The 26,631-nt window shown below is 36.2% G+C and overlaps 2 protein-coding genes across 3 annotated transcripts in view; one reads left to right on the forward strand and one right to left on the reverse strand.

Moving 5' to 3' along the window:
* The window catches only part of LOC135612557 (metal tolerance protein 2-like), a 61,124-nt gene extending 50,667 nt beyond the window's left edge, over positions 1-10,457 (forward strand). The window contains exons 6-12 of one of the 2 annotated variants that reach the window (XM_065108989.1): positions 1,011-1,107; positions 3,742-3,826; positions 6,755-6,817; positions 7,552-7,666; positions 8,113-8,252; positions 9,546-9,637; positions 9,801-10,457. In XM_065108989.1, coding sequence (XP_064965061.1) covers positions 1,011-1,107; positions 3,742-3,826; positions 6,755-6,817; positions 7,552-7,666; positions 8,113-8,252; positions 9,546-9,637; positions 9,801-9,957 — 749 coding nt within the window. In that variant the 3' untranslated portion in view covers positions 9,958-10,457. The remainder of the gene's footprint in view (positions 1-1,010; positions 1,108-3,741; positions 3,827-6,754; positions 6,818-7,551; positions 7,667-8,112; positions 8,253-9,545; positions 9,638-9,800) is intronic. The other variant, XM_065108990.1, reaches the window with a different exon arrangement.
* A 1,071-nt stretch (positions 10,458-11,528) lies between these two features.
* The window catches only part of LOC103985245 (uncharacterized), a 35,082-nt gene continuing 19,979 nt past the window's right edge, over positions 11,529-26,631 (reverse strand). Inside the window, exon 4 of the mRNA XM_009402890.3 lies at positions 11,529-14,124. Within this exon, the coding sequence (XP_009401165.2) occupies positions 12,253-14,124 (1,872 nt within the window). The 3' untranslated portion in view covers positions 11,529-12,252. The remainder of the gene's footprint in view (positions 14,125-26,631) is intronic.

Below are 26,631 nucleotides of genomic sequence, written 5' to 3' on the forward strand. Positions count from 1 at the left end.
CATGTACATGAAGCATAATTGTTTGGCTCATATAAAAAATTTTGCCAATTCAAAATGGACTCCTGGAATATTCGGCAGCAGGATCACCTCTAGCCAGCTGTACAACCGCTAAAAGAACAATTTCATCAAAATCTTGGGTTGGGCTAATTGGATAAAGATTTAGAGAAGTGGTAGTGCTAATGGCTAAAGTGGTACCATCACTATAGGCACTGATAACGGTAGAACCATTTGTCTGAGCTGACCCACTGTGTGACAATAACACACAAAATTGGCTGCAGTCTGTGGCACCATCAGCCCTGCCAGTGCCCCGCTGCCAAGAAGCCCGACAGAATCCTGCAGCCAATCAAATTTTCTTGGATTTGGTGAAGATTTCTAAAGATGTTTTTCACCAGATGTCAGTATATGTTGAAGGGCAAAATAAGAATTTGAAATTCAATTTGAATATCTTATTATTATAGAATATAGATCACCTCCAAGAATATTAATTATGTCATTTGAGCATAGCCTGCGTATATTCTATGAGAAGAGAAAATTAAAAAAGAGTGAGTGTCAACTGCCAATACTTGACTAGCACTTGCATATCCTCTCGAATGAAAAGAATAAGATACCCTGTCAAGTTAGGTTCATTCATAGTGAGTTTATGGGTCTAGGTTGATTTATATACTCAAATGTTCTTGTGAGCTCCAGTTTGTAGCTATGGTACCTTTTCTGGGATCTTCTAATGTTGCTTCTCAGTGTGCAAAACAGACAAGTTATGAAAAGAGTGTAAGATTTGATTCTTGGACCTAGAAACAAGAATTAGAGCATGTTTAGTTCGAACTTGTGAAAAAGATTGGGTCTGGGTTTTGTTCTTGAGACTTGAGAGTTGAGCCCAAGGTAAAAGAACAAGTATGAGTTTGTTCATTAGCTCATGAAAAAGTGTGCCATTTGCAGCCCCTTTAAATATGATAGCAAATTTGGACATTTTCTTTTTGATACTTTTAAGGCATTTGGATTGGTCCTCCTTGCAGGTGGTACAGTGATGGGATTACCTTTCTTAGATCCACTTGCTGGGCTTCTTGTATCTGGCATGATTTTGAAAGCTGGATATGAGACAGGTTACCAGAGGTAACTGTCTTTTTCCCATTTTATCATTTTATATGTACTTTTTTTCCTCAAATATTTAACTCAAGCATTTTGTCCACATATTAATTACATAGTATTTTGTGGACTAGTGAACTGTGTGGTGGTCAAGTTTGATTTTTCTGTCATGTGAACTGATAAATTGTCTCCTCAAACAGTATAGTTAGTAATAGTAATTTGAAGTACTTCATGGGCTAAATGTTCATATATTTAGTTATTTTGGCCCTTGAATTAATGTATGGTGTCATTCAAATTATGGCTCAATGGCATAACAGTAACCATATAGATGATTTCTGATTCCAAATGGTCGGGACAACAGCTTCATGTTGTTATCTGAAGTCTAGTATCACAAACATGAAGGTTCCAGTAACATTCCATGGAATTGGTGATGATATGACTCGTGTTAAGCTCAATAAATGTATATGCCCCTCTTCTGGAGTAGTGACACTAATTAGAATCAGTGACATCTGAAGCAAGATGTTTATGATGCTGTTATCAGTGATTCAGTTCAATGTTCAATATTCTCTAATTGGTGATTGAATTTAGTATATATTCAGGTTTGAGGTTCTAACCTAAATATACATTTCAGTGTCTGGATTACACTACTACATCATAGTGTTTTAAAACAGAAGCAAGGACCAATATCATATGGTAAAGGTTGCACTATCATATGACCTTTATAAGCAATTACATTGCATTTTGCAGTTCCATGCTGGCTTGCACTTTTTAACATAGTATATACTTATTATGATGAAAATAAGAACACATGTTATACAAGAAACTGAGAATCTTTGTCAGTAGCACGTTTTTATCTTATCATAATTAAGAGACTTTGGTTTGCATCATTCTGCTGAGAAAATGAATTTGTTAGATATAATCATAAATCAAGGAATTTCAAAAAATAATAAGTTGGTCATTTTTTTTTATGAAACCAAGCATAATATGAATTGTGAAGTTTTCCTTGCAAATAAATGTCTTTGCTGATTCTGCATCACGTTTTTATCTTATCATAATTAAGAGACTTTGGTTTGCATCATTCTGCTGAGAAAATGAATTTGTTAGATATAATCATAAATCAAGGAATTTCCAAAAAATAATAAGTTGGTCGCTTTTTTGATGAAACCAAGCATAATATGAATTGTGAAGTTTCCCTTGCAAATAAATGTCTTTGCTGATTCTGCATCAGAAATTCAATAACTCTCCAAATACAGATTGTTCACTTGATCTTAGTATAAAATTAAGCCTTTTGTGGACCTTTTGATTTAAAGAAGTGTCTTGAAGTGATTCATTCTGACGTTCAAGAATGGGACCATAGATATGAGATATGACCCATAAGATATTTTTGCCAAGATCTGATGCTTTATTTCATGGAACTTTAAGCCTTTATATCCAATAACTTGCACATATGAGCAAGGTCCGTCATACCGTACTGTACCGGAGTTTCGACCCGGGCTCGGTACGGTACGGTACGGGTGTACCGACCGGTATACCGAGGTGTACCGAGCGGTACACCCGATTTTACCAATTTATCCCTCCAAAATACCTGAAAATTAGAAAAAAAAAGTTAGGATAGGGTTTTCAAGTTACAAATAAATATAGTAATAGTATAAGTTTAGCAAAATCAATGTAAATTAGGTAAAAATAGTATCACATATCTTTTTCAGGCTTTGAGGTAGTCTTGTTCGAGGTTCGTATTTCAGCCCGTTATAGATTGAAATATTTACAGAAAAATCAGTTGAATTGTTAGACTATTTTGTTACAATATAAACTCTAAAATTCAAATGAAATAAATTATCACATATCTAGATATACCTGATTGTTGTTCTACCACCAAAACGAACGACGGGCTTCCACGGGTGGTGGATCGAGGTCCTCGATTCGATACATATCAATATGATACGTTTGTTGGAGCCAATCATGAAATTGATCCCATGACATAGTGTATTGATACACCGTGTGCCATTGATGCATCAATGTGGTGCTGATCGTAGACTGATCGTCATGAATCATATTTGTCCGAGGCAGCTCTTGAGGCATATATTGGTGCTGTTCTGTATAATGTTGTTGCTCAGAGAAGGATGACCAACTATCACCATATTGTTGTTGCCCGTATGATTCTCCATAATACGATGAGCCTCTTTCTGTGTCTATATCATGTATGCTCTGTCGTATTTGTTCATATTCATCCACTGCCTTCCCCTTCCCCTTCCCTTTCCGCGCATAAACTTGACCGTTGGAACACTGTAGCACTGCTACAGTGCGGTAACGGTCGATTACCGAGTGGTACCGGGCGGTACCGAGTGGTGCCGGACGGTAACGGTCGAAATTTCGACCGTTACCGCCCGATTTTGCCCCGTATCGCCCGATTCGGGGGTTTTTGGGGCGTACCGCCCGGTAGCGGGCGGTCCACGTACCGAAAACCCATCGGACCGGTACGTACCGCCCAGTACGGGCGGTACACTTCGGTATGGCAGACCATGCATATGAGCATAAAATTGGTTTAATCATGACTGGGAAACATTTTGCAGTAGAAATAAAAGAATTTGCTGCTTCTTTTCAGTTATTACCACTATGCAGTTGACTACACTGGCAATAATTTTTTTTCTTTTTTTGGTTTAGTGTCATGGAACTTGTTGATGCTGCTGTTGATCAATCTCTGTTAGTGCCCATCAAGCAGACAATAAATCAAGTTGAAGGAGTCAAGGTAGACTTCAGGTTTTTCTCCAAACTTTCAAACTTGATAAGTGCAAGGACCAGACCTTTTTTTTTGCATCTTCAAATGTGGTGCTGTGCTATAGTCATGTCAATATCAATAATGTTATTAGCGACAACATTGTCTTAATGCCAGAACTTAGTGTTTATTTTCTTGTCTTAATGCCAATAGTGTTATTAGCATGCCATCTATTTTCTGGACTCTTTAATGGTTAGTATTTTGAAAGATTCTCCAAGATGTGTTATGATAAACTATTTTTGTTTGTACTTATTTTCAATCCTTTTTCATAAGCATAGTTTGTTGAATCAGCTGATATGATATTCCTTTCCTGTATTGGTCGCATCTAATACCAATAGAAAACTTAGCTGATTTATCAATCTTACAATGAAAAATTAGTCAAAATTAATTAGATTTTAGAAGTAATTAATCTCAATTTAAGTTAGCTAATTTTGGCCAAATTTATATAATTTGTTAAGTCTCTATTAAAGAAGAAAAAGAATAAGAGAGAAGTGCAAGGGAAGGAAATGAAAAGTGATGGCTTGGTTAAAAAAAGGACAAAAAAACAACCTAAAATTATGATTGCGAAACAAAAGGAAATTCTGCTGCAACTATCTTACTCACATCTGCCGTTATTGTTGTAATGTTGATCATCCACTCTTAACCTCTTCAAGAAAAATATATACCATAAAGAGAAGGTAAATGACATGGGATTCATAAGTATCATAAAGTTAGCTGGCACCTTTTCAAATATCTTTTTTTAATCTCTTTGTATTGCCTAACATCTACTGGAATGATGATTAGAGAAGCTTTGAGTCTATAATGATACCCATCATTATCTTGAAAACTTATATGATTAATTTTTATTTTTCAATTAAGTGTATAATAAATTTTCCAATTATTTTAATTTCTGTTACTTCTATTTTGTCTTTTATTCAATTTTTTCTTTTATATTTCAATTTCAGATGTATCTCTAGGGAGTTATATGGTACATGAAGGTATAAGAAAATTTCAGCATATATCATCTTTAGTTTTATATATTTTATAGTATTATCTAACATAAAATTATCTTCTCAACTGAACTGATCCGATGTGAACAATTATGCTAATCCTGGTTACGTCCTCGCTAGTCAATTGTGGTCCTGTATTCTGATCTTGTGAATCATATTCATAAAAAAAGTAACTACTTGTGTAAAGGTATATATTTTGAATTTTCAGGTCATTATAGCACTACATGTGATATTGAATAATATGTCCAATCAAAAGCAACATCATGACAATGTTGTTTGAACTTTGAACAATAAATTGAATTACAATCTAAAATAAACATTGTGATAAAGATCTAATGCATGAAGCATATTACTAGAATAAGTTGGGATCTAGCATTCTTGTGTATACTGATTTTCTGTGAAAAAATTTGAAGTGAATAAGATAGCAGTTACAAGTCTTATTCTCCTTCCCCTTACTTAAAAAAAAATTCTGAATTACCGTTATAATGCCCAATATTACTGAATATTTGAAGCTGTCTGCTAGGATTTTGATTTTCATATTTTGGGTTTGAACTTTATCATGAAATTCTACAACAAAAACTTGGGTTCCCTAGGTATCTGAATTTTTATTTGCTTCCCTGTTGTCTGTGATAATTTTCCCTTTCTCCCCTTATATGATCCATTTGCCTGTCAATTGGAAAATATGTCACACATCCTGAAACGAAATGAGTAGAAAAGGCATCATCTTATTTCTTAAAGACTTAAACCATTGGTGTTACAGCCACAAAAAGAAAAAAAATTCAAGCATGTAACTAAATAGAAGGACAATTTTAGAAAGCAATTTGACTAGTATATGGAGCTAAATGATTTCTCTTACTGAGCTTATCCATAAATATTGATGATGAGTGAACATAACAAGAAAGTAGTTGCGACAAAAGATCCATGTAACTAACCCCAAATACTTGGGACATTAAAGCGTTTTGTTGTTGTTGTTGTAGTTAACATAAGAAGAAAACTGAAATGTGTGGATAGCAATTCAACCATGAATGCAATAGGATTTGAGTGATAATTCTTCATCCATCTTAACTTCCATATGACTTCTCCATGTAGAGTAACAAGCAAATGCATTAATAATATTATCTTGTTGAATGTTGCATCAAAAGAACAATCTACAGTTGTTGAACATATTAAAATAATGCATCAAAGAAGTATTTAAACATAATTTGAGAGCAGATACATAATATTGGTAAATTCTGGAGTAACATATCTGAGTTTGTGTAGGTTTCTTGGTCTTTGTGGATGTGAAAATGTAAGTTTTCTTTCACATTTCAGAAGCATTAGCATATTAGTAAATTTGGTTTCTCAATTGCCCCCACTCCCTTTTTGTGCATATTTGTAGAGAAACCTCAGATTGGGTTGTTCCTATTGTTAAGCATATTTATTTGGAAGTTGTTCTTTGCTTTTCTTTTTGTTAAACTTTTTCGTGGTCTGTTGGCATTTCGGCAGCTATTTTTAGATGCCAACTTATTAGTCTCAGGTTGAAGGATTCAGATTCTCACTTCTATGTGGACAACATAGATGCTCAGATAGACATATAGAGTAATATGTAAATATATCCAAATATATGTAACACATACATTTCATCAATGGATTAAAATTTGGTATGATAGCTCGTATTTCTTTTGATATGAGATGAATTATATTAACAAAATTTTGCAGTTTTCATACTTCACATTTTTTGAACTGCTTGTTCATTGATAAGCCTCATATATAAGATTTCTCATCCCTATTCTACTCATATTTGCTTTAATGCTTTACTGACTTTTCTTTGGAGCTATAAATTGCACTTGTGTATTTGTCATAAGATAATAATGCTCCTAGAGGTTGCTGCTGCATATTGCTTGATGTGAAATTTATCATGCTGGTGATATAGGGATGCCACCGCTTGAGAGGAAGAAAGGCTGGGTCATTCATATATCTTGATGTACACATTGAGGTATGTCAGTTCATAAGACAATTCATAGTCGTTTTGAAGGACTTACCTATATTTATTGAGGCTGGAGTTATGAAGGATGTTGAACTTGGAACATCAAACCTATTTAATATGTGGGCACTCATTTTTCATTCAGGAGTGGCATTTTTTATTGATTAAGGGCCTAAAGTCTCATTAATGTTTTCTAGAAGAACTTAACTTTTGATTGTGATGCAAATGAATTAAAGTTTGTATTTTTTATTGCATGACCAACAAGGTAATGGGCAGCACAAAAATTTAGGTACAGTTATAAATACCAGTCTGGTCGGTATGTGCAGACCATTATTTATTGGTCCAAGGATTGGTATCAGGCTCTATAGCTTGTTACTGGTCAATATTTGTTTTTTCTTATGGTATATCGGTCAGTACAGGTTGTTATGTCACCTGATATACTGGTACTATACTGGTTCAACTAAGATTTAAATTTTTGGATTTAGGTTTAAAATCAGTGATAGAAAAAGTAAATATATCTTTTTCATTTTGGAAGCTTCCATATTTGATACACCCATAATGGTGTATGATACTCTGTCATGACTGATTTTTTATTTTATGAAATTTTTGTTGTTATAATCACTCCAACTGTTTATGATCTGATCTTCCTTTCTTTTTGCAACACTTTCTGGACTCTTGGTTTTCTTACTTGATAATTAGGCAGAAGCTACTATTTTACTTATCCAGAGATAGTAATCTTGAATTAGGTTTTACAGGTAGATCCTTTCTTGAGTGTGAGTTTTGCTCATGATATTGGTGAGAGTGTTCGTCATCAGATACACAGGTGGCATAATCAAGTTGCTGAAGTTTTCATTCATATTGGTGATTAACTCTACCTCCTTTTTCCAGATTTGTTGTGATGTATGTATGACAGATTTTATAGCATGGTTTTTCATAGAAGTGTTTGTTACCAAACCAAGATGATGAGTGAGCATTCTGAAGAAAATTAACTAGTTTTACATCTATTCACTTGTTTTCGGGGTTAAGGCTTATTGTCAGATGAGATGCATATAAGAACTCTTGTTGTGTAAAGTTACCTGTTGTTATCATGTTGTACCTATTAATTGAAGAACATGTGGCAACAATGGAATGACCTCCATGAGAAACAGTTCACTCTTGGTTATGGTGTCGCTGTTGGAGTGATTTCTCATGTTGACATCTACTAGTTTAACACATACTGATCTATTAGTTTGGGCAGGTACTTTTCAACTTGTCTATTCTTGCATCATGTGTCAGTCTTTATTGATATCTAAAAATTGGAACTTCAGATCCATCATATTCACACTCCTCTATTTCGGAACCACGAAAGATTGTGAAAGGCTTAGAAGGTCAAAATCCCATCACTCTTTCCAGACAACAAGAAGCTAAAGCCATTGTTTCTGATGTACTGTCAATGCAATTCTCAGAGGTATTTATTGCTCAAAAAGATCATTTTGAGATATAAAGTGTTTCTCCCTATATATTATGAATTATATCTGAATTCATGCTCAAACACATTGATTATGCCTGTTTATAACCATTTTAGTGAAACAAGATGAAATATATATTGCACATGGGATATAAAAATGTCTATGGTAAATTTTCTTCAATGGATCCCATCTCAATCATCTTGTTTTCTGATCATATACTAACAAATTTTATTCTAAATTTTGGTCATCCTTGTACTAATATTTGTTTTGTTAAAGTGCCTTGTTTAGATTGACCTTTTAAATTCTGGTAGAGGTGGAGCTGTTAGTGGTGAGAGGTGGTTGGGGAGAGAGGAGGGAGCAGGGAGAAGAGTTCATGGTGTAGATGAGGTGTGGCAATTAGAGGAGAAGATGGTGATGGGAGGAGGGAGCAGTGGGAGTCAGGAGAAGGGCAAAGCAACCAGAGTAGGTGGTGGTAGGAGGAGAGGGGGCATCAGGGGTCAGCAGATGTGGTAGTAAATTTTTAGAATATTTTAAAAGAACAAATCAAAGGACAAAATCTGTAGTATATGCATCAAGATCAAGATCAAAATTGATGAATGATTGAGTGGATAACTGGATCAGGATTCATCAAAATGTAATTTAGCAGTCAACCAAAAAAATAAATTAATGATAATAAACAATAACAGTTATCTATACCAAAAAAAGTATCCTATGCATTCTAAAAGATCTAATTATTCAGAAATTATCATAAGCTAAAGTTGATGAAGCCTAATCATTGGTTTAACCTAGTTGCTGGAGCATTTATGAGGATTCAACTACCCAAGAATCCATGAAATTCTTCGTGGAAGTTTCACAGGGCTATAAGTCACAATTTTTGGCAGCCTTAAGGTACATCATTGTTTAGGGGGTTGCCTCAAATCATTTGCTGGCTTTTGAATGTAACTCCTATGGGCACTGTTCCTGTTCTTGCATATCTTGTGTATGGTCATTTATTTAGTTAGCTTGTTCCTTCACTTAAATCATTAGGGGTCATTGTTTCATTGCTTGAATTCATTTATTTAAAATTATTTATGAATTTTCTTTTCAATTATAAGCAAATACTAAACAAAATGGCAGTAAATTTATTGAAGGCATTTATTTATTGCTGATCACTAATTGTCATGTTGAAAAAATTGTCATGGCAGAATTACAATTGTTTTTCACCTGCAACTGGTAGAGTTTCTTCTATTTGGCTTGTGTTTTGCAACTCTTATTCTAGAATTTCAAATGCATAATATCGGGAATCGTTTCAGCAAATGTCCCTTGAATGCATTACACTCCACTCCTTGCAAGGGAAGTTGTTAGTTCAGGCTCAAGTCTCAATGCCTGCAGAGTTTCTAATACGGTAATCCATTTAACACACTCATTTGTAGGTAACCTGAAACTTGATATTAGTTTCTTTTTTAAAAAAATTAAGTTTTATGAGATTGTGTCATCTAAAATGAGTTATTCTTTTTTGGTCATAAAACTCCATTCATAATTCTGTCTTCTATAATTTTACCTGAAAGGGATGCTATGGAGATAGCAGCACATGCAGAAAAGGAGATCCTGGCAGCTACATCCAGTATCAACCAAGTCAGCATTCAACTGAGACTGGGCAGACCGATATCAAAACGTCATGAACCAGTTGACAGAAAAGAAGAAATAGAGCACTCTCAAACTTAATGCACCATTTTGCTGTTAGCTGGTCTGCAAGACTCGTTGTAACTTTACAACAACTGCCGAGAAATATTCGATTACAGAGAAGTGCACGCACTTTAAGCACAGTCAAATAGGATGGTTCATAAATCCACAAGTTACGAAACAGTTGGAACCTACACTACACTGATGGCATGCTCATGCATGGCGATGGAGCATCATATTATACACATTTTACTTTATACTTCCAAGTCAAAATTTACAGAATACTATGCAGAAAAGGAATTCCTGCAGTTAAGGAATATGTTTGTAAACCATATAATAAATCACAGAGGTAATAGAAAGGGCGTGTTTTGGCCTTGTTTTTCTTCTTCTTTTTTTTGTGTGTGGGTTCAAACAGATGCATATTGGCATTTGGTTGGGAGCTGCGGCATCAACAAAGGATTACTTGAAATTTTGTTGTCAAAGCGCTCTCGTGTTGGATTAGATGCAATACCAATGTTTGCTAGTTGATATGAAAGGGGAAAAAGCATCATCAAATCACGTGGCTCAAAATTGGTCTTAAGCTACTGATCGATAAGTTACTAATTGTTGTTGTACGTGTAAGACTTGTACACGAAGTCTAATCGAGCTCGTTAAATCAGGACTTGATTATAATACGTCAACCGAACATTATCTTCTGTAATTAACAATAGTTTTGGATACGTTCTAGTTTGGAAGCGATTCAGGTGTTCTTATAAGTTTCAAACTGATTAAAGTGATGCTGAACACTCAAAAACTCCCTAATAATAGGCTTTCTCTTTTAGCTCGCAACAAAGAGACTTTATTATCATTTTTTAATCTAAAATATGTTGTGGATTTTTTTTGTTTTTTTTTTCTTTACTCGGAGAAATTCTCTCTCCATCCCCACTTGATATTTTCACCTCATCCAAACATGATTACTCAATAAATGGATTAGTTCCGATCAATTTTAACACATTCGGTTGAAGATCATTTATCACATTAATCATTACAGTTAACTTCTAGTATTGGATTAATCGGTACGGAATAATATTATAACTAAAGATATAATCCCCCACAAGTCGGATTTTCATGCCCATAGCAGCAAAAGCCAAAAAAAGGAGAGTTAAGTGGCGACCGATAGCAGCAATCAGGCTACTATAATGGTTTTTTACTACGTATACACCATCCATCGGATACACCATCGGATACGTATACACCAATACATAACAGACCTGTACAGATCCCTTATTAAAATACTTATCCGCTTCCATTTCCAATTGATGTAAACTGATCATTATATAATTCATCTGCACCAACGGATCAATCAACATTCCTCACAAATTTGATCCTACGATTCAAAATTAATAGATCCATCCATCGTGGAATTCTTTAGTTGAGTCGCACAGAAAAAAAACAAAAAACAAAAAAATGAAAACAGAACATCCACCTCCCGCCCACATCTCTCATTTGATAAGAATATTATTGAAATACAAAACACGCATGAATTGAATAAGGAGCTTAGCTGTAGGGACAGAAACATGAAACCTCTGTTAAGAAATCACGAGATCACACAAATTGGTGAAAATGTCGAATCCTATGAAAAGGTTAATATTTTAGAGAAAGTGTGGTAACGGGTCGCACAAAGATACATTCATACACACCACAGTCCATAGTATATAAGTCTCTAGTTTTAATGCAGATATTATCATTAAATCAACCCTGTAATTGATGAAAAAGGCCTTTGTAGATAAAGAAAGGAATTTATTTTATGCTGAAAGGAAGCATCATACCCCAGACTACCACCTAAAGAAATATTATACCCATCACAGATGTACAACTCTGTAGCCCCAATGCACACGGCATCATGAAATCAAATTTGCCGACTCGAAGTTCTTGCAGTTTCTGTTTATATTCTGGTTGTTGCTGCTCCAAAATTTCATATACTAATCTCCTGATGACAAAAACCAATATGAGCAATTGTTACATGAACAATATGATGAAGATTCCAAGTCTATGGAGGTGTGACACCTTCAGGATCCCCTTATTCTCATCCAATCTGGTCGACTTAGATTATCGAATAAGTAAATGTACTAGAGAATGCTAGATGACCAGAAACTTTGACGTCCTAAGAACACATTTTCAAGTACATGTATCAAAGGGCTCCCCCTCTTGACATGTTTTGGTTATGTTTCAACATCAGCTGCTCCATTGTCAGAGGTGTGAAGAACCAAACTGCCGTGTCGCTGACTCTTGGACACATAAAGTATCTCTTAGTTATCCTAATTGTTGTTCTTTTTTGAGACTGGAACTATAGTCATGCTAAGGAATCCCAAGCAATTCATGAGTTCTGTTACCCTCAGGCTGGACACAGGAGTCACTTAACGCACCTATATGGTGAGTGTTGCCGCTGTACCAGTCATCGATTGTGCCATTTGAAAGTCCATATTCGGAACTGTTAATACTAGTTGATGGAGTTTGAGGTTTGGCTTCAACAGTCTTACGGACACGACGAGAGGACTTGTTGGGCATGTTACCTGACAGTATGTCCCTTGAGTCCCTTCCCCTCCGCTTGTTCCCAAGAAACCCACATGCAAGAGCTTCTAAAGCTTTGGTGGTTGGAGGACGGCTCCTGGTGCTATGCCTCCGAGTGTTGACAGAAGGTTGTCGATCACCAATTGCTCCAACAAGATTCTCCATTGCTCCAGAACCATCATGCTGCTCCTTTGTCTCTGACAACTTCACAGCTTCCTCAAAATTCAAATCATGCTTACTACCACCCACCTCTGAGTTGGAATGCTCACCAGTTTCATAATCCAGTGGAACATTTGGTAGTAGATTTAGATCGATCAGAGTTCGTGATCTAGGCATTTCACTAGAGACATCAAATGTAGCAGCATCACAACAGGATTGTTCCTCAGAATCACACTTGCTGTCTACCTCATCTAGACTAATATTAATTGGAAAGCCAGAAGAGATCTTCCCCTGTGTAATAGTGTTGCTGCTTGCTTCCTGTGCTTCCAACTCGGGTTCAGCACCTTCCCCCATTAGTTGATGACTTTTTGGAAAAGAGTAAGCACGACGACCAGTTCGTTCATACTTGCAGGCAGTCACCTTTCTTCGTTTTGCATTAGGTGCTAAACAAGATTGTTCACCAGATTTTGCCCTGCGACTGAACTGACACTTAATATCTTTTACTGGCAGTTTTTCATTTAACTGCTCAACGCATTGATTCATCAAAATATGCCCATTTGTCGGTAGTTTTGTGCTTGAAAAAGTAATCACATTCTCACGTGAATCAGGGTGCACTGCCTTGCCAATGATGCACTTTCGGCTTACATTAGGCTTCTTATTGTCATATGAGTCTGGATCAGTATCTCCCCGATCATTTGATGAGCTACCATTTGAATCTTCTGAACTATCACTGACTATCACTCCTGTATCAGTTAAAGGGCCAAGATTGCTAATGGCATCAATGGGTAGATTCTTGAGTTCTCTCACCTTGAAAGGTCCTTCACCTTGGACCAAACTAGTATCCACAATAGTGAACTTCATAAATTCAGAATTGCAAATGGGAACCTTCGGACGGAGATAGCAGTGATGTTTGCGATCAAGCAGACCATTTTGGTCTAAATTAGTACTCGGGGCACACTCATTTTCATCCTTTGCTGTGCTGCATCCTGTGGCTCCTTCAGTGTCCAACTCCAGAAGCCTGGGGTCTGATGCTACTTTGCTTAGGACATCACTAACAGAATCAAAGTAGTGATTGCCTTTGAGAAGCTTTTTTCTCGAAAATTTCTTTACACCAGGGATAAGAAACACTAATGAATGCTTGGATGCAACAGAATTAATGTCTTTTGGTTGCTCTGAATGCCAACCCCTGGCTAATAGACGAGGCCAAACTGCTTCCCAAAAGAGATCATTTGACTTTGCCTTGCTTAACCTGAAATCACCTGTTAAAAACTTTATGATGTCTCCAGAAGTAAGAGAAGAACATGCTTTGCCAACAGGTATCTCGGGGCGACTAGACAATGATTGATTTGATCTAACTGGATCCAAAATTATGCCAGTAAGGTCATTCTTTTCTTTACCAATTCCAATGGCTTCAACCAGATTTTGCATACCAACTGTTGTCTTTAAAGTGCAAACAAATTCCTCCAAAGAAGTTCTGTCCTCATTAAATATATTTGCAGCCTGAAAAAAAAGAGTTGCAACCTTAAACAGAAAATATCTAAATATAAAAATAACGTGTGAATATCGAAAGCTTGTCTCTGACGAAAAACAAATCCATTTTTTTCAACATATAGAAAATCAACATGCAATAAATTAACACCAGCATGAAACAACAGAAATAAAAATACTCTAGACGAGAGCTGGACATAGCAATGTTGCAATGTTTAGCTCCAAGTAGCAACAGGAACAAGCTAAAAACTAAAAATATCTTTTACTTACCAAAGAAAAAAACTAAAAATATGAAAAGGATACTCTAAAAAGTTTTAACAGCCAATCACCTTACACCATTAAAAGGAAGAAAACAATTGCCAGTTTATTGATTATTTAATTAAGAGTTGGTCTCAAGTATTTTCTATAGTCATTTCCAAATCAAGCAATGTAAATCTTGCATAATTATATATTAAGGCAAGGAAAAAAATCAGCACCGATACCGGTCGTTGGCTGAATATATCACAACCATTAAGAAATAGATTCATATAGATAATTTAGAGTTTTAAAATTAAGAAGCATAAATACTGTCTAGATCTACAATAGATATCTACATGGATATAAGTTAGACCCATGTGGATCTAGCCAAGATATATATTGATCTAAGTCAGATTCGTGCAGATATAGTATAGATCAAGGTAAATCTAATCTACATCTACACATACATAAATCAAAATTGTGTTGATTTAGGCCGGATCTACATAGATATAATCTAAATTTACCTGGCTCTAGACCAAACTAGTATAGTCTACCTTAAATCCATACCAAATTTACCATAGATCCACAGTGTTCTTGGCCAGATCCACATGAACGTTGGTCGAATCCAAAGGGATCCAGTTTGCAGATTCCAGGGGATCTTGGCTGGATTAAATTGGATTCAGTCCTGAATTAGATGGATCTGACTTAAACTCAAGAGAATCTAAATTAGATTTTCATACATTTGACTTCATTTGAACAAGAAGTTATTTCTTAAAACTAATTTGATGCATAGCTCAAGTCTAGCTTTAACTAAAGTAGACAATGCCAGATTTTCATAGATATAAACTCACTAAAGAAGAAATTAGTTTCCTAATACTAAATTAACACATAGCTCAGATCTGACTTGAACTAAAGTAGATCAATGCTAGATCTACATAGATTCAAGCTCAATTAAACTAGAAATTAGTTTCTTAAAGGTATATTGATGCATAGTGCTACATAAGCCAAGAATGAAGTAAGAAGTCATGAGCAAAAAATAAGCAAACATAAAATCAAAGCTTCATTGGAGGCATTCGAGAAAAGAAAAGAACTAAGCAAAAGGTTCAAATTTTAGCTTTGAATTTACCTTGTTTTGTATAAAAGAACCTACATTTTTCTATGATAGAAGCTCAATTTACATCAAATCAACCTTGGATTAGAAAAACAAGTTTGGAGAGTGAGAGATTGAGTGTAAAGTGAACAAAGGAAACAAAGGACTCCTCATGGGTTTTAAATAGGTGGGAGAAGGTACTTGGGTGTAGGTACCAGGCTTTATGCTAACTGCCAAGAACACCTGATACTGTAACCATAATCTACCTAGGTTGGACATTCTTATATAAGCAACTGCCATTTGTAACTCTAGCCTTACACTTGATATAAATCAATCATCCATGACTGCTTATTCTTTTATGTAAAGTGAAGAAAAGGGAAAATAGGACTGGCTACTCATGGATTTAAATGGGTGGGAGAAGGGGCTTGGGTCCAAGTAACAGGTGGCATGCTAACTGACAAGTATACCTAGGTGTAAAACACCAGATTGGACACCTGATTTTGTATCGATACTTACCTAGCTTGAACATTCTTACATAAACAATTGTTCATAGTTACTCTAGCCTTAGACTTGTTTCAGAAAATCATTCTGTTTTGATCGTTCTTTTACAATATGCCACCTACCAAACTCAAGCCTAATTAACCCTAAGTGTGAGGATTTTAGAAGATAAAAATTAAATTGGAGTATTGGACTACCTGAAAAGGAGCAACCATTTCATGCATGGACAAGTACCAGCTAGTACAAACTGGTCTAGGCAAAATCAAGTTCCTTGGTTCATTTATCTATGCACAAAAGAATAGGATGAGTATTTCTAGTACTACACGTAATAATTTGGTTTTATATGCATCCTCAAGTTAGCAATTTGAGCTTCAATAATCTACCATTAATTTGGAAATACAATCATACAAAAATTTAGAAAAAACCAATATGCTAAGTTGTGAACATTGAGCAATGGAATGATCATGACCATGAACTTTCTGTACCAAAACCATTAAAAGAAAGATATCTTATAAAAAATAAGATGTGGCATGGATACTTTCCAAGAACTAATTTGGTTGGTGTCTGGAATATCAATCATAAAAGAAAATTTATTTATAGAGGAAATTAATGGAAAAATTACAAACAGAAAAAGAGATTTGCATGAGTTGTATTTACATAGAAGTATGTGATAGAGTCATAGAGATTTATATTGATGTGATAAAGGATATGTATGACAAGCATAGTCACTAAGGACTATTTCCTATAGTTTCAGGATTATATCAAGGATTCACATTAGGTCTTCTTTTCACATTGGTGATGAACTCATAATGAATACAAGGTTAGGTCTGCTTTTGACATTAGGTCTACTAGTCATATACAAGTTAAATCCTCATAATGTATGTTATTATGTTGTTAACTTTGTTGAATCTCGTATTTTGATGATGAAACCAATTTATAATTGTGTTTATGTTTTAATCTGTGTTTTAAGTGACGCAAGATGCTTCGATCAGGATGAGACAATTAAAGCAGGAAATAATCATGTTGGGTCGGAGGAACATGTCAGAAGATTGGATGTCGGGCCGGTGGATTGGTCGACGTATCGACAGAAGGTTTCGGGCCGTGGATTCGGGCATTGGGCCAAGAAGAACGGGTATTGCACCAAGGATATCGGAGTTGCAGAGTCAACTAGCCGATTGAGCAATAGGCCGCAAGAGAGGACGATGCGCTAAAGAATCGGACGAAGCGTCAAGGGACTAATGACAAGCCAAGCAACTTGATTAATGCTTAGTATTAATTGTCTAGATCGAAGTTTGTTTTACATGTGCAGGATTAACTACGATGGCAATAAGACATACAGCAGGTGTTGCGCCAGAGTCAAGACCAAGATCACGTTGGGAGTTCGAGAGTTCGACGGAAGTCCGGACGGTCGTCAGAGGTTCTGCGGGAACAAATCCGAGAAGTCCAGGAGCTTGCCAAAGAAGCTCGTCGGAACTCGCCAAGAGGATCGTCGCAAGTCTAGGAGTTTGCCGGAAGTCCACCGGAGCATCGCCGAGGGTTCGTCGGATGTTCGCCGGAGTTCGCCGGAAGAAGCGATTGATGCACCGGAACACGAGTTACAGTATTAATGTCTTAAATGTCGTAGTTAGCATGAAGATTTAGAAATGGGAGGTGATCCCATTAACTTAATCTGGGCCAATTGGGCCCTTGACATACCCAAATTGGGCCGAATGGATCAGCCCATTCGGACCCAGATTTCCTGGCCGACGGTGGCACCGCCAGGGCCGGCAGTGGCACCACCCAGAAGCTCAGTCTCTGAACGAAGTCAAGCGGTGGTACCGCCCCTGTCAAGCGATGGTAACGCTTGAGCTCGGTCTCCGAGCAAAGTCAGGCGGTGGTACCGCCTGAGCTCGATCTTCGAGCAGTGTCAGGTGGTAGTACCGCCTAGTTCTGGCGGTGGTACCGCCAGGACCCCGGAAATCCGGGAATGGACACTTTTGAGCTCCAAATTCAAACCAGTTGGGGCCTATATAAACCCCACCCTTTCCAGAATGAAAGGGCACCGAAAGCTTGCATTTATTCTGAGAATTTGAGAACTTAAAAGTGTTGTAAAAGGCTAGAAGTTCTTCTCCCTTTTTTCTTCTAAGTTTTGATCATTCAAGAGAGGAGCTCCTAAGCCCGTCAAAAGGAGTAAAGCTGTAAAAGGATGGTTAGCCTTCGCCTATTGAAGAAAGGCCTCTAGTGGACGTCGGTGACCTCATCGGAAGAGGAAGCCAAAAGTGGATGTAGGTCAAGATTGACCGAACCACTCTAAATCTCGGTTTGCATTTACATTCTGCTCCTTATCTTAACTGCAAACTGCCTCTGTTGCTTTACATCAACTATACTTCCGTTTACTCTTAAGTTGAAGAACTTTCTGAAACGGTTTTCATCGAAAATGATTTCATCATACGAACGTCGTTTTAATCGACGAAAGTTTTCCGCTATACTAATTCACCCCCTCCCCCCCCCCCCCTCTTAGTGCTTTTGATCCCAACAATTGGTATCAGAGCCTTGTTATTTCTCAGTTGGTTTAACACCCAAGAGAAATGGCTCATTTCGGCTTTTAAGAGGGTTACTCTCTCATTCGTCCTCCCTTTTTCAATGGGACGGACTATACTTAATGAAAAACTCGAATGAGAATTTTCTTACTTTCTTTGGATTTGAATTTATGGCACATAGTTGAAAACGGACTTGAAATGTCTTCTCTTCCAATGAACCATTGGAATGATTTGGAGAAGAAGACGTTTTCTTTAAATGCAAAGGTTATGAATGTCTTATTTTGTGCCTTAGACAAAAACGAATTTAATTAGGTTTTTTTGTGCGAAACGGCTTTCGATATTTGGCGCACTCTTGAAATCACACACGAAGGCACAAGTAGTATAAAAAATTCTAAAGTAAATCTTTTGATGCACGATTTTGAGATGTTTTATATGGAACCAAGAAAAACTATTTGAGACGTGTACACCCGTTTTACGGATGTCGTCAATAGTCTAAAAGCACTTGGTAAAAGTTTTTCGAACTTTGAACTCGTGAACAAGATTTTGCATTCTCTTTCTAAGAAGTGGGATTCAAAAGTAACAGCTTTACAAGAAACAAAAGATTTAAATATTTTTCCACTTAAAGAACTTATCGGTACATTGATGACATATGAAATGGTGCACAATGCACTTTATGAACATGATAAACAAAACCACCTTCCAAAGAACAGGAAGGATTTGGGACATAGAACATTTGAAGACCACTCGAGCATAAGCTCAAGTGATGGTGAACAAGAACTACTCACTAAGAAATTTAAAAAGTTAATGAAACAAAAATTAAATAACAAAAAAAACGAAACTACTTGTTTTGAACGCAAGAAGAAGAACAAAAATTGGGATGAATCAAGCTCCTCCGAAGACGAGGATAAAATCAAGAAAGGCGAGGTGGCAAACTACGCCTTAACGACAATCGACGATGAGGTAATCTAAACCCCCTTAATTTATTTTGAAATTACTTGATGTTTTCCATAATGCATTTTCTTTTTTTGAATAATTATTTTTCTTGAAAATTGCATGTTTAAAAAAATTAAAAATGCAAGAATATGATCATGCTCATAATTTTGAAAATAATAATGAAAATTACATGTTTTATGTTAATGAAATAAAATGTTAGATTTAAATCTAATGATCATATGTATGTTTTTCTTAAGAAGAAAAAATGTGTATCTTGATGATTGCCGATTTTGATTGAAACCATGCTTGATGTTTTAATAAAAATATTAAGAAGTTTAATATCATGCTTAATGATGATGCATGGCTTTTGTATGGAAAACTAAGCATGAAAAGATAGATTCACCTAAAAAGAAAAATGCATGACTATAACAAATAACAAAATGATTTTGGTTGAAAATACCTTATGCTCAATGAAACTATAATTGATGAATATGCTTTATGTTTAATGATTTCTTTACCTTGTATGTCCTATCATGATGAATATTTTGAAAATAAATAAAATCATATTTGATTTGAAGTATGCATAATGATCATGCTTAATGAGTTTTCTTTCGAAATGATGCATAATGATTTTTGTGATTTACGGATTATCGATTTTCACGATAATAAAAGTGGCTTTTTCGATTTAAAAAATTGATGCATGTATTGATTTGACATAAATAAAATAGGCAAGCTTATATAAAATAGTGTAAGTGTCATGACGATTGTATACTTATGATGCATAAAGTTGTAATGAAAATATTGAAATTTTGATACCATGATTTGACGATTTTATGCATAAGATTTTAAAGCTATACATAATGATTTTTGTGGTTTATTGATCTTGATGGTTTTTATGACGAAATTTATTTTTCGATCCTAAACGATTGATGATATATTTGTTTTTTGGCACAAAAAGAACAAAGGCATGCTTGTATGAAACAACTAAATAGAGAAAAGCATTTTTCTTGAAAATTCTTTTTCTCTATCTTATTGACTTTGATGAATCTATTTTATCATCTTTTTATGAATCTCTTGAAAATGATTTTGATTTTATGATTTGAATTTGAATATGCTTTATCTTGATTTTTCGAGGTTTATAACTTGAGACTTACTCAGTGATTAAAAAAGGCGCTCGGGCGCTCGCCTAGGCGCTCGGGCGAGGCGAGGCGAGGCGAGGCCCGAGCGCCTCGCTAATCTCCCAAGCGGCGCGCTTCAAACAGGCGCCACCTGGGTGCTCGCCCGAGCCCAGGCGCTGGGCGCTTCGGTCGCCTTGGTAAACCAAAGCGACCGAACCAAGATTTTAGGTCTGGTTCAGTCCTAGTTCGGTTGGTTAGTTGGTTCAATCGAACCAACTAAACTGATATAACCCTTACCCAACCCTAACCCGCTGCCGCTGCCACTACCGATCCCGATCTCGATCTCGCTGCTCGCCGCTGTCGCTGTTGGCAAACGCTGCCGTTATCGCCGCTGTCGCTGCTCGCAAACGCTGCCTCTGTCGTCGCTCGCGCCTCCCGCTGCTCGTCACTCCTGTCGCCGCTCGCCGCTGTCGCTGCTCACAAACGCTGCCGCTGTCGCTGCTCGCAAACGCTGCCTCTATCGCCGTTCGCGCCTCCTGCTGCTCGCGGCTCCTGCTCCCGCTGCCGTTGCTCGCAAACGCTGTCGCTGTCGCCACTCGCACCTCCTGCTGCTCGTCGCTCCCGCTCCCTTTCCCGCTCCCGCTCCCTTTCCCGTTGCCGCTGCTGCCGTTGCTCGCCGCTGCCGCTGCCGCTGCCGCTGTCGCCGCTCGCCACTATCGCTGTCGCCGCTCGCCGCTGCTTCCTCATTTCTCAGTCAGCAGGCTCAGTATACAGTATACTGTTAATATTAAGTTTATTTGAAATGATTAATTTTCAATACTGTTAATAGATTTTCTTAATTTAATAGCATATTTTTATTTAAAATTTTAAATAATTATATTTATTAATTATATTATATATTTTTATATTTTAGCGCCTCACTTCGCTCGGGCGAGCGCCTGGGCGAGCGCTTAGCGCCTCGGGCGTTTTTGGACCTTGGCGCCTAGCACTTTTTAAATCACTGGATTTACTCTATAAAAATCGAGATCTTTTATCCTCAATGTTTCTTTTTGCCTTCTACCATCCAAATGAATCATGATTGGTATCATTGCTATATTTCTTCTTGTCGTATACTAAAAAGAAAATTTTCCTAAATGAATCATGATTTTTCGGAACAACAATTTTTTTTATGATTCATAATGAATTGAGAAATTTTATATGCTTGAATTAATATCTTGTTCTCCTACAAGATTGAATGAATTTTATCTATATCATGATCTCCTAAGAATTCCTTTCATTTTTTTTAAAAGAGGAGATATGTCAAAATGAATCATGTCTTTTGGTATTCACATGATTTTATCTTTTCATGATATGATTTTTATGCAATTCCTTGTTTTTATAAAATATTTATCTCATCACCCACTAATTCTTCTTGATATTCCTTATGTGATGATATGAATACATGAAATATTCATTAATTTGTTTTGATGTATACAAATAAGAAGTTTCGATCATGCATGGTAGGATGTAATTTGACAAAATTGATACCATCATGATGTGAAATAAATGATAATTTGGAATCACGCATGTAATGATGATTTTATATACATGATGATTTGGAATTATGCATGCAATACTTTAACTTATGATAATGATGCATGCAATGATAAAATATTCATGATAAAATAATTGTTTTAACATTCATGACTTGAATTTTCATCTATGCTATTTGCCTTTGTCATAATTTAGAAATTAACGTAAAAGGTCTTCCTTTCTTTTTGACAATGACAAAAGGGGAGTAAAACATGCTAGAAAGCTAATTTGATAGTTTGCACAATTCAAGAAGAAAGCAAAAATTGCACTTCTCAAAAGAGAAGAAATTGCTATCTTAAACATCACCAAGAAAGTGCTATTTTGCAAATCTCAAGACGCACAAATGCAAACATGCAAAATTTATAATTTTGCACATCATTAAAATTTATGATGCTTTGGTGATTATGCATGTTCTAAAATATTGTAAGATTCACTAGCTTGCATGATGTAGAACTTGCTATCTTGAACATTACCAAGGAGTGCTATCTTGCCTATCTCAAGAAGCAAAAAGTTAACTTGCACATCTAGCAAAACTTATATTTCAAGAAGCAAGAGTTGCTTTCTTGAACATCTCAAAATTGCTAGCTTGCGTGTTTTAAAATGTTGAAAACTTTTTTTGCTAACTTGTATTTTGATGATAGAAAACTTGCATGATGGTAAAAATGGATATTATATTTTTCATGCAATGAGTTGAACTTATATCACAAACACTTGATTGCGGTACTTCTCTTTTTTGTTGATGACAAAGGGGAAGAAGTATGTTGATTATATGTCATGATTTTATCATAACATGTTGCTTGGATTTTTGAATCCAAGAGTTTCTAACTTTCTATCAATATAGCATATTGATAGGGGGAGTTTGTTTAAACTCCGGGAGTTAAGTTTAACTCCGTCATTAATTGGTTGTCATCATAAAAAAGGGGGAGATTGTTGAATCTCGTATTTTGATTATGAAACCAATTGATAATTGTGTTTATGTTTTAATCTGCGTTTTAAGTGACGCAAGATGCTTCGATCAGGATGAGACAATTAAAGCAGGAAAAATCATGTTGAGCTGGAGAAACATGTCAGAAGATTAGACATCGAGTCGGTGGATCGATCGACGTATCGATAGAAGGTTTCGGGCCGTGGATTCGGGCATCGGGCCAAGAAGAGCGGGTATTGCGCTAAGGATATCGGAGTTGCGGAGTCAACTGGCCGATTGGACAATAGGCCGCAAGAGAGGACGATGCGCCGAAGAATCGGACGAAGCGTCGAGGGACCAATGGCATGCCGGAGAATTTGATTAATGCTTAGTATTAATTGTCTAGATCGAAGTTTGTTTTATATGTGCAGGATTAACTACGATGGCAGTAAGACATGCAGCAGGTGTTGCACCGGAGTCAAGACCAAGATCACATTGGGAGTTCGAGAGTTCGACAGAAGTCCGGACGGTCGTCGGAGGTTCTGCGGGAACAAATCCGATAAGTCTAAGAGCTTGCCAAAGAAGCTCGTTGAAACTCGCCAAGAGGATCGTCGCAGGTCCAGGAGTTTGCCGGAAGTCCGTCGGAGCATCGCCGAGGGTTCGTCGAATGTTCGCCGGAAGCTCGCCGGAAGAAGCGATTGACGCACCGGAACACGAGTTGTAGTATTAATGTCTTAAATGTCATAGTTAGCATGAAGATTAAGTTAGGAATGGGAGGTGATCCCATTAACTTAATCTGGGGCAAATTGGGCCGTTGACAGACCCACCTAAGCTCGATCTCCGAGCGAAGTTCTTCTCCCTCTTTTCTTCTAAGTTTTGATCATTCAAGAGAGGAGTGGAAATCTATAAGGGTTGTCTTCTAAGCCCGTCAAAAGGAGTAAAGCTGTAAAAGGGTGGTTGGCCTTCGCCTATTGAAGGAAGGCCTCTAGTGGACGTCGATAACCTCATCGGAGGAGAAAGCCAAAAGTGGATATAGGTCAAGATTGACCGAACCACTCTAAATCTCGGTTTGCATTTACATTCTGCTCCTTAACTGCAAACTGCCTCCGTTGCTTTATGTCAACTATACTTCCGTTTACTCTTAAATTGAAGAACTTTCTGAAACGGTTTTCATCGAAAACGATTTCATTGTACGAACGTCGTTTTAATAGATGAAAGTTTTCCGCTGTACTAATTCACACACCCCCCCCCCCCTCTTAGTGCTTTTGATCCCAACAAACTTATGGTACTATATTTATTGATAAAGTTATAACCAAGACTAATGTATTCTAGAGATAAACCTTCAAAATTAAAGGTATTATATTAAGCAGGAATAAGACTGACCATAAGAAATGTAATTTTATAAGACTAAAAGATGTGATATTTGATAATTTGACAAAGGATCAATACCGAACCATATAGCTCAGTACTTGTCTATATTTATTTTTTTATTGTATTTCAATGTAGTAAACCATCCAAGTCGATATACTTTCCCAAAATGCACATACTGCATGAAAGACCATTGGTGCAGTTAAGATGGATTTAAGATGGATAGATAAAACATTCTTGTATAGAAGTTTTGTGAATTAAATTATTAATTAATAGAAAGGAGAAATCGATGATATTCATAGTTTAAAAATTGGACAGTTAAAGTAGAGAGGGATATCGAAGGCTTAGGGTGATCATTTGATGCCTCTTAGATTAACAAAAATGTTTACTGGACAATTGTTAGGCCTTACATACTTTATGGATTGGACTGTAGGACAATTAAAAAACATGTATAAAAAGTTGATATAGCTGAGATAAGAACATTGAGATGTACGTGCAGAGTTCCTTGAAATTAAAAGAAATAGGAAGTGTTTATCCATAAACAATTAGATGTAACATGACAGAAAATAAAATGAGAAAAAATCATCTAAGATAGTGTTACATAAGACCTGTATATGTGACAGTTAGAGTAGTTTAATTACGACTAGTGGGGATAGGATAGAGGAAAATCTAAGAAAACTGTATTGTTTTCTAAGAAAAAAGACTTGAATGCCCTTAATTTAATTTGAGATGTTGGGTTAGGTAGAGCTAAATAGCAGGAAAAGATCCATGGAGTCATTCCCAAATAATTGAGACATTACCATTTTCCTTTTTTATTTATTGTATAATTACAAATATGTTTGAAAATATATAAAAAAACCCAAATTGAGATCAAATAGCAATTAAAAAGGGGAAAGAACTAGTCCAATACTTATACCAGTCCAGTTGGTTCCAATCCATAATAACACAAGAAACAAGTTGTACCTGTACATACTGGTCAGATATCTAACAGATATAAAATCTTGCATGGATTGTTTAAGTAAATCTGATGAATCAATTATGGGTTTTATTATTATTTTCAATCAAAAAATAAGGTAACAATCCCATTACCTTGTTTGGAAATCAAAGAACAAATGAAAACCTTGAATCTGAAAGTGCCCATATTAGCAAAGTCCATGAATAAATTAAAACCTTGAAGCCTCCATATCGGGACATGTTGAGCATAATTGTTAACCCAGAAGATCGATTTCTTTAATTATATTGTAAGAAACGAGTAAATCATGATAAGAAAACAACAGTTCTCCACGAAGTGATTCAGATTGTCAAGAAGGGTACAGTTACCTATAAAGAAGAGTTAATGGAAGAGAGAACCAAACATTTTAAGTGGCTGTGTTAGTACAACTAAAATTTCCATTCAATGGCAGGAACAATGTCCTTTATAAAGACTGCTATGACTTGGTGAAAATAATCGCAAAAACTGAAAACATGGTTGGTGACAGGTGCTGAACTAACCAAACTAAAATTGCTAAAAATTTCAATAAGTAATGCATTGTCTATCAGTAAATTACAGGAAGTGCAAGTGCTTAAAGCGCTGCTTTGGATTGGCCACAATGAAAAGATAGAATCTGTTCGACAGTCTTCACTCTTAGTAATATACGGTGACCATGACTAGAGGTTGGAAGAATTCTTTGGTTGAAAGCGGGTGTGAAAGAAAGATGTTGAAGAGGCATAGGATGGGGAGCAGTCCCAAGACCCACTAATAGATCACGTATGCTAGAGTTCCCATATGTCTCTGCTCTGAATTTTATGAATGAATAAAGAACTCTTTCTTTGGGTTTGTAACTGGGCTGGAGTAGATGGAGCCAGGAAAGCCCACTAACCTAAGAACAGAAGCCTACTACAAGATATCCCTTCGCGGCTTCGCCTTTGACGATTGACTCTTTTGTTTGGTGCTTCTTTTCCTAATGGACATCCTATGAAAGCCTATTTGTTTGTGAGCCATTGGAACCTGATCTCCAAGTTTTCGTGGAATGTTTCACCGCCTAAAGGCTAGTTCCGCAAATATCAAACAGTTATTGGTTTATTTAGAATGGAAATTTTCCAGCATATTTTCCACTAGAGTCAAAGTCAACCAACTATATATCCTAGCATCATGACTAAAATATCAAAGGTTCACTAAACCAACAAATAATTGGATTGCAAGACTAAAAGCAATGTATATAAATCCATCTAGAATAGAAGGTATTAGACAATAGTGCTCAAGACAAAACATAAAACATATAAACACCATCCACAGTAAAG

This window comes from Musa acuminata, chromosome BXJ2-5, assembly GCF_036884655.1.
Source record: "Musa acuminata AAA Group cultivar baxijiao chromosome BXJ2-5, Cavendish_Baxijiao_AAA, whole genome shotgun sequence".
NCBI lineage: Eukaryota > Viridiplantae > Streptophyta > Magnoliopsida > Zingiberales > Musaceae > Musa > Musa acuminata.